General features: G+C 43.5%; 1 protein-coding gene across 3 annotated transcripts in view; it reads left to right on the plus strand.

Annotated features, from left to right (window-relative positions):
- The window catches only part of TTLL7 (tubulin tyrosine ligase like 7), an 80,984-nt gene extending 74,706 nt beyond the window's left edge, over positions 1–6,278 (plus strand). For all 3 annotated transcript variants that reach the window (XM_082228081.1, XM_082228083.1, XM_082228082.1), the window contains exon 21: positions 5,969–6,278. In XM_082228081.1, coding sequence (XP_082084207.1) covers positions 5,969–6,083 — 115 coding nt within the window. In that variant the 3' untranslated portion in view covers positions 6,084–6,278. The remainder of the gene's footprint in view (positions 1–5,968) is intronic.
- Positions 6,279–7,679: the final 1,401 nt, after the last annotated feature.

Consider the following 7,679-nt stretch of genomic DNA (forward strand, 5'->3'; position numbering starts at 1 on the left):
CACAAGTTTGACTCCAGTTTAATTTCTATCCAGCTACCTGTGTTGGTGCAAATGACACATCTGTGTGCAGGCACAGGGTGAACGTTCTTCTCTGTCCTCGAGTGGCCTCCCCTAAAACTGGTTTGAGGTTTTATTACAGTCTAAGCGGTATATAAATCTTGTGGAAAAAATGGCAGAGAAAACATTACTGCAGTGCCTGAAGAGCTGGCTTTTAAAAATGGCACAGGATCCCTCCTGCACCGAGTTACGCTTTGCACTGTCGTATTAATCCATTTCTGTTATTTCAGCTCATTTATTCTGCACGACATCTCCATTCTTGTCCTTATTTATGCATCTTGAATCCCTCTCTTCAAAGATGCTTCCTAACTTGGTGCTCTTTGTGGATTACATGAGCCACCCTTGGCCTACAAGGACTAATGAAAATCTTTAATGGAGCAGAGTTTAGGCTTGCTCCTGAGGAACTCCCCTTTGCCTTTCTTATGCCAAGTGTGGCGCCTTTTTTTTTCATTTTTATTTTTAGAATCCCTTTTCTCCAACCCGTTCAGTTCGGCTGAGGGCCATGTTACAAGACACTGCACATAAAGTCAGGAGGCAGTTGTAACCACAGCTGCCTGTAGGGATGCCTATAATATAGTGTGCATTTGATGAGTGTACACTTTCAGGTGTAAATGCTTTAAATCTGTTCCAGGGTTTCCCCAACCCTCTGAAGCTGATGAGGGGAAGTGCAGAGTGTGTGCGGGGTGGGGGGTGGGGGGTGGGGATGAGACAAGGGAAGGAAGGTTTTGTTGCACAAGCATAAATCCTTGAGCTGACCGGACATGTTAGTTGGATACCACCCATTATCTGTGGTGGCTCTTAAGCCAGCTGTTTTTGAGCATGGGTGGAGTGAATCAACATGGAGCTATAAAAGTGCTTCTGCTTTGAAGGGAATATCAGCCTTTTGACATCTGGAACGCTGGTTAACCAGTGGTTGCGACCTAAAGGCATTAACATGGAGTGTTATGGCTTATGCTGCTTAATACCTTTGCCCAGGCTATTTGGGAGCATTCAGGGCAGCAATTTTAATTCCTGTAGGTAACCGATACCTGCAATTCCTACAGATTGCATCTATTTGCAGAGGTATAAATCCAAAAACCTTCTTAAGGCTGAGCTGGCTGCTTTAGCATTATTCGAGACAATAGGTGTCAGACCTGTTCCTCGGGTATCCGAAGTTTGCTTGCTGTTTTATCGTGTAATTCTTTCCACCAGCGTGGAAGTAAATTAATTCCAGCTGGAAAAAAGAGAGAGAAGTATTTGGTAGGGCAGAGAGAACTCTGCTGCGGCAAAACAAAACATGTGTGGTATTAATATGCTATCACAGTAGAGAAGTAATCTAATTTTGATCAGCTGTGACCAAAGATTGTTCTTGCTTTTCATCATTAATGTAAAAAGGAATTATTTTAATGGAAATTATGTGCTCGGATCAAACAGATCAGCCTTACACACTGTAGCTAACAGTCATCTATTCGCAAAAAGCATGAAGATACCTCTTGTATTGAACTCCGCCTGCTGAAATCCCACGGAGAGGGTTGTTTCATTTGTAAGGACAGTGTGATTTCTTAAAAACACCCTACCTTTTATTTTTCAACTTTTTACAGAGCTCCCCCCACTCACACACACACTTTGGTGTAACTCAGAATTCCTCCCTAACCTAGTGACATTAGAAAGAATACGGTCTTTCCATTGGCTATTTAATGGTCTTTGAATGCACCCTGAGGCAGTAACGCTGCCATTTTACACACTTTGTTGGATTTGGTCTTGTAGGAAGGAAACCCTGAACATTCACAATGTCCCACTAGAACGGGGTCTTTGTTTGCATTAAATTCGCGAGAGGCCTTGGGAAGCAATGGCTTGACTTCATCATACAGTCTCATGGCGCTGCCCAGTAATTTTGTAGGATTAATCATCGCGACTGTTTCAGAGTGTGCTCAGTATTCATTCATCAATAGGGCTCCCATTCCATGATGTAACCCTTTTCTAACAGTGGGCTCTATTTATGTGCGGTCGTAGCAATCAATTCTAGCATAATGCATTGCTCGTCACGCAGCTTCCACTTAGTGTAGGTGTTATTTTTATGTACTTTTGGCGCATTTATCTAATAACTGCCCATAATTATAGTACATCCGTAATGGGAAATAGATTAAAGGGTGATCATTAGACAATGCGTGATAAATTATTGTTTGTATGATTTTATTCCAGTTCCCCTTCTGCTTATTGCCTGCTTTTTAAGCAAATAAATCAGAGTAGTCATTGATGAATGGCAAATTAGCAATTTGCTAAAATCATGATAATGAGGTGGTGGTTATGTCACAACTTCATTAAATAACAGTCCGGTTTAGTCTAATGTACCTAAATGTGTTAATGGCGTTTCTGGCTTGTAGGGCTTTGTGCGGGCATTTGTTTATTTTCGTAACGGGAACTGCTTGATCCTTAGTTCTTTGCCCTCGCTCGACCTGATCCTGTTGCTGCTGCAGCAAGATAAAGGGAGACAGAAGCCCGGTTGCCCCTTTCTATAAAAATAGAGAAGAGAATTAAGCATTCCATTGTGTGACAAAACTGGAGGAATGGTTCTTGAATTGGAAGAGGGATGGATGGATGATCAATATAGATATGGCTGATGTGGCAGAGGGTGGCTGTTTTTTAAACTTCAGAAAGCAGTACAAAAATTGCGAAGGCATTTGGTACAGATGGAAGTCTTGTGTCTCTTGTCCTAAGAGATGCTGGACACTACACAAGGACAGCCACACTGAGTGCAGTAGCTGGGGTTAAAGATGGTCTTTTCGCAGAAACCACAATTTGTGGTTTGAGCTCAGGGGTGGAAAGGTGAATTCCACGTGAGTGATATGTGACCTGGAGGGGAGTATATTTTCAGCATTCCCTGTTAAAAAAAAGGGGGGGGGGAGGTTGTAAGTGCCAGGTGGATTCCTAGAAGCTGCTCGTGTCTTCGAGGTGTTGAAACTGGCCAGTGTGATTAGCATTTCCCAAGTGCAGAAGGGTCCAGAGGAGGCCTTTTCAAGCGGGCAGCGCTCATGGCACGGGCACCAACATGCTCACACTGCTAGGAATGCATCTTTGAAATACTTGGTGAGACTGGCTCTTGCTGTGGAGTACAGGCATCACCCCACTTCCGGGCCCCCACGTGCCTAAGTGAAATCGCGAAAGGTGGGGAGCACCCTCTAAACATCCTCTCCGTCGCTCTCTCTTCAATCTATACCCAAAAGACTGTATCCAAAAATATCCACAACTAGATAGCCTCTGGTCTCTTTGGGGCTTCCTCCCCCTTCACTGACATCCTCTTCAGGCTCTGGGGAGGGTCTCCTTATGAGGCACAAAGACTCTCCAGGTCTCTTTCCCCATTTCCAGGTTTGGATTGAATTATTTAATCATTTCCTGGTTCCGTGCATATACGAGGTTGCATGCGAGTCTATCACACTTAAGTGTGGAGGATGCCCCTAGATGACAGGTGTGGAATGATTTGGTTCTGCAGGCAACAAATACATTGCACTATGATGTTGTTTGTAAATTGTATGAGTGTTAAGAAGGATGCAGGACTGAAAACAACACAGCACCAGCAATTTAGTTGAAATAAATATGAGAATAAGTGAGATCTGAGAAAAAGATAAACTTTGGAACAACATTATGTCTAAATTAAGTATTTAAGTATTTGATAAAAATATTTAAAGTCGGAGACATAATATTTGAAAATCACAAAATAGGAGTTGAAACAAGGTGATAAATTGCTGTATATAATTTTATAATTGGGAACGCAGGAATGGGAGATGTGAGGAAGTCCAAAAGGTTAAGAAAATATGGTTGTTGGATATTTGATCTTGTTGTATGTTTTACTCTTTTTGCTTTTTTCTGTTTTTCTTTGTTTGTTGTATTTGGGTGATGGTTTTATATGTGTTTGGTGAATTGAATGTTTAAAATCCTCAATAAATATCTTAAAATAATAATAATAATAAAATAAAAAATCTCCCCTTCAATCTCAGCTCATCAATGTCCCATCTCCCACCTTCCCTTCTCCAAAGTGATTAACACTTTGAAGCCTTCACCCATCTCCCAAATTTCTTGACTTATCTCCACTCGGATTTTCTTCTCCATCCTCCTCAACTGATAAAAGACCTACCTGTTGGGCATGTGGTGGTACATCCCTTTTGGGATTGTACAACTTCAAAGCAGGTGGGAGGAATGCCCACTTGAATGCTCAGCCATATTTGAAATCCCTTATACTTAGGAAATTAGCATAGCAGGGAGAGATTTAACAGCTGAATTCTATATATGTCTTTCCAGAAGTTAGCCTCATTGACTTATTCCCCAATAAGCGGGTATAGGATTGCAGCAGAAGTAAACATCCTTCTAGTCCTCTGTGTTGAGGGAGGTTTGTGAAACGTAAAAAAATCCTCCCCTCTTTCTCCAGATTGGTATAATAGTTTTTAGGTATAATAGTTATTTATAATAGTTACATACACATTGCCCTGTGTTGCTATGTCGGCATGGAGACAAAATTTAATTGAATGCAAGTTAGATCAACAATGTTCATAACCTTGCAATTGCAAATCATAAAAAATTGGCCAGGACTTCTTTGAGTTTCAAATGCCCAGTTTTTCAAATGTAAAGCAAACTTTACATTAAAATGAATGCAAAAATAAATAAATAAATAAATAAATAAATAAAATCCAGCAGCCCAAACATTTCACGCCAGTCCCTTTATCCCCCGTTGACTAACTGGCCTGCTTCACTCCCCCAAGACCAAAGAAATAGAGCTGTTAAATGTAAGTGTATAGTTATATCAGCCTTCCCCAGCCTCCAAATTTTATTAGACTCCAGTTCCCATCATCTTTCATCGTTGGATGGGGCTGATGGGAATTGTAGTCCAAAGGTTTTGGAGGGCCACCACATTATATGAACATATGTGCTACTCTGGCATGCAAACGCCTCTTGGAGGAGTGTTTTGCACGAGGCAAAACTTGTTTCAGTTTCTTATGTTTGGGGATATTTTGGTCCATTGTTTCAAAGGCAGCCAGTGGGGCAGAGCAGAGAGTAGTGGCAAGAGTAACCTGTGACCCCCCCCCCCAGTTGCTGTTGGACTCCAACTGCTTTAAGCCCCAGCCACAACGGGCAATGATTAGGGAGTTGTACTCCTGCAACATCTGGAAGCTTAGAGGTTCCCCATCCTAGAGTTGAACATTACTGACCAACATACGCATATCCTGCAAGAAACCCCCCCGCCAAAGAGATGAATCTCCTAAATGGGCAGGCATACCTCTCACAGATAGGGATCAGCTCCTCAATAAGACATGTCTGTTTGGGGCAGAAGAAGCATCCTGATCCTGCATGTGATGTCCTGGCGATATCTACAAGACCATAAATCAGCTTTTCTCAACCTGTGGGTCCCCAGATGTTGTTGAACTACAACTCCCATCACCCCAAGCTGGCAAGGCCAGAGCTCAGGGATGATGGGAGTTATAGTCCAACATCATCTGGGGACCCACAGGTTGAGAACCGCTGCTGTAGATGGAGTACCACTTCACAGTTGAAGACAAGGTGCTCATGTTGCAGAGGCTTCCAAATCAGGGTCACACTAGGGTGGGAAACAAGAAATCAACTTCTGTGTTTTGTTTTGGTTTTTTTAAAAAATAGATGGTTGGATTCTACCTAGCGTGTGCCCACCACACCTCTTCATCTCCACGTGCTTGGATGTGGTAGCGTTCTGCCCTTAGATGTGCCTAAAAATCACAGTGCCAGTAACTTAACACCTTTATTTTAGCCAGCCAATAAATGAAGGTATTATTTTACCGATGCTGCAGGGGTTCTTATAAGGAACCAGTACACATCCCTCTACTAGGTTGTGCCCTTGTTCAGCGATTTCATGTTACTGAAATGAATATATTTGTTGAATTCTCATGCTTTCCTTCCTTTCTTTCAGGTACTCACTGCCAGGGCCTTTGCAGTTCATCATGAAACCCTCCACCGGTTTTGGATGTAGCTCATCTGGAATGACTCGCTCCGTTTTGTTTACACCTAGATACGACCACTCATGAAGCGAAAGGGAATGTTGTTATATATAATGGGCAATTTATTTTATTTTTTTCTTCTCAATTTCAAATGTGCGATGGAACTGAACCCAGGCACTGTTATATATTTATTACAGTATATAAAAATGTAGCGCAAAAACCTGCTGTAAACACCTAACCTTTCTGGAAATGTAATAAACCTTCTCAAAATGTTTACAGAGAGATACGGATGCCCAGATCTTGGTAGGTTTCTTAGCAATTCCTTCCCTACTGTGGAGTCACTATAAGGACGCAATCCTATATGAAAGATCCACCGGCTTAAGGAGCTTTAGGATCTGGAAGACGTCCCCAAATGCTGGTGGAACGCCAAATACACCCTTGGCCAGGCGGATACACCAGCCGAACTCCCCTCATATGTTGGCAGAACAGATGGAGTAATTTCACTGGCGAAGAAGATGTGGCCAGGGCATGGGCAGCTCAGGGGGGCAAGCACACTTAGCATTATATCATATACTCCTTTAATCCACTGCCACACTCCTTTCGACAGTGCAACACACGTCGGCCACAGACTCGGCAGAGGGAGTTTTTCTCTCACTGGCTTTAATGGAAGGCGGACAATGGAAAACTATCTGCTCCCATATCGAGAACCATGGCAAAGTATAGCAAGGGGAGCCAATGTGTTACCCTCCAGATTGATGTTGGACTCCCATTTCCTAGAAGTCCCAGCCAGTACAGCCCAAAATGGTCAAAGGATGCTGAGGGTTGTTGACGACAACACCTGTATTACTTTGGAGTGGAATGCTCAGCAGACGTTGAGCTGAATTCGGAATCCCTGTGAGAGGAGCACATTCTACCCTGCATACAGTCACAGAGAGACTCTGGGTCTAGGAGCATAGGAAAGCTAATGTTTATTTTAGGGGATTCATGTTGGTAGGAAAGCTCTAACTAAGGTGGAGATGCACTGAGCCAACAGGAAAGCGAGAGAGAGAGCTCCAAGTATACCTGCTCTAAGAGGAGGCATGGAGACAAAGGAGGAAGGTAGGATGTGATATCAGCAAACCTAAGATTATCCGCCTAACACTGAAGGAAGATTAACCCGTCAGCACAAGGTGGACAGTCTAGGAAGCTTTCCTCTCTATCTGCCCTTTCTCATGTAGGTACATCAGCCTACAGTGGAAGCTGAGCTGCACCCTGACACTTCCCACAGTCCAGAGAGTGGCATGTTGACAAACTCTGGAGTCCTAGATTGGGTGTAACTTGGCGTCCATTTCACAGCACAGCACCGCCAGCCTATCAACCGGACCTAGGAAGCCCACGATTCAAACAATAGGTCTCTGGCCTCAAGTCACACATAGTTAACATCCCAAAATGGGGAGCTTTGTTGAGGGGAAACAGACAGTTCACCCGCAAAGGGAACACTTGGCAAACAGCCTGTCCCCAGAGCACTCGTAGGGTGCTGAGCGCCTTGCTAGCTCTTCTCTGCTTCAAACCCTGTTAGGTCACTCACCTTGGGGCACCGGACACAAACACCAAACTCCACTCTGCTCCTTGGGACTCACATAAGCAAGCCAGGAAAGGGGGAGCACATGATGCAAACTGTAACTGCTGCGACTGCCCCCCACA

Source organism: Podarcis vaucheri, assembly GCF_965113315.1.
Source record: "Podarcis vaucheri genome assembly, chromosome: 6".
Lineage (NCBI taxonomy): Eukaryota > Metazoa > Chordata > Lepidosauria > Squamata > Lacertidae > Podarcis > Podarcis vaucheri.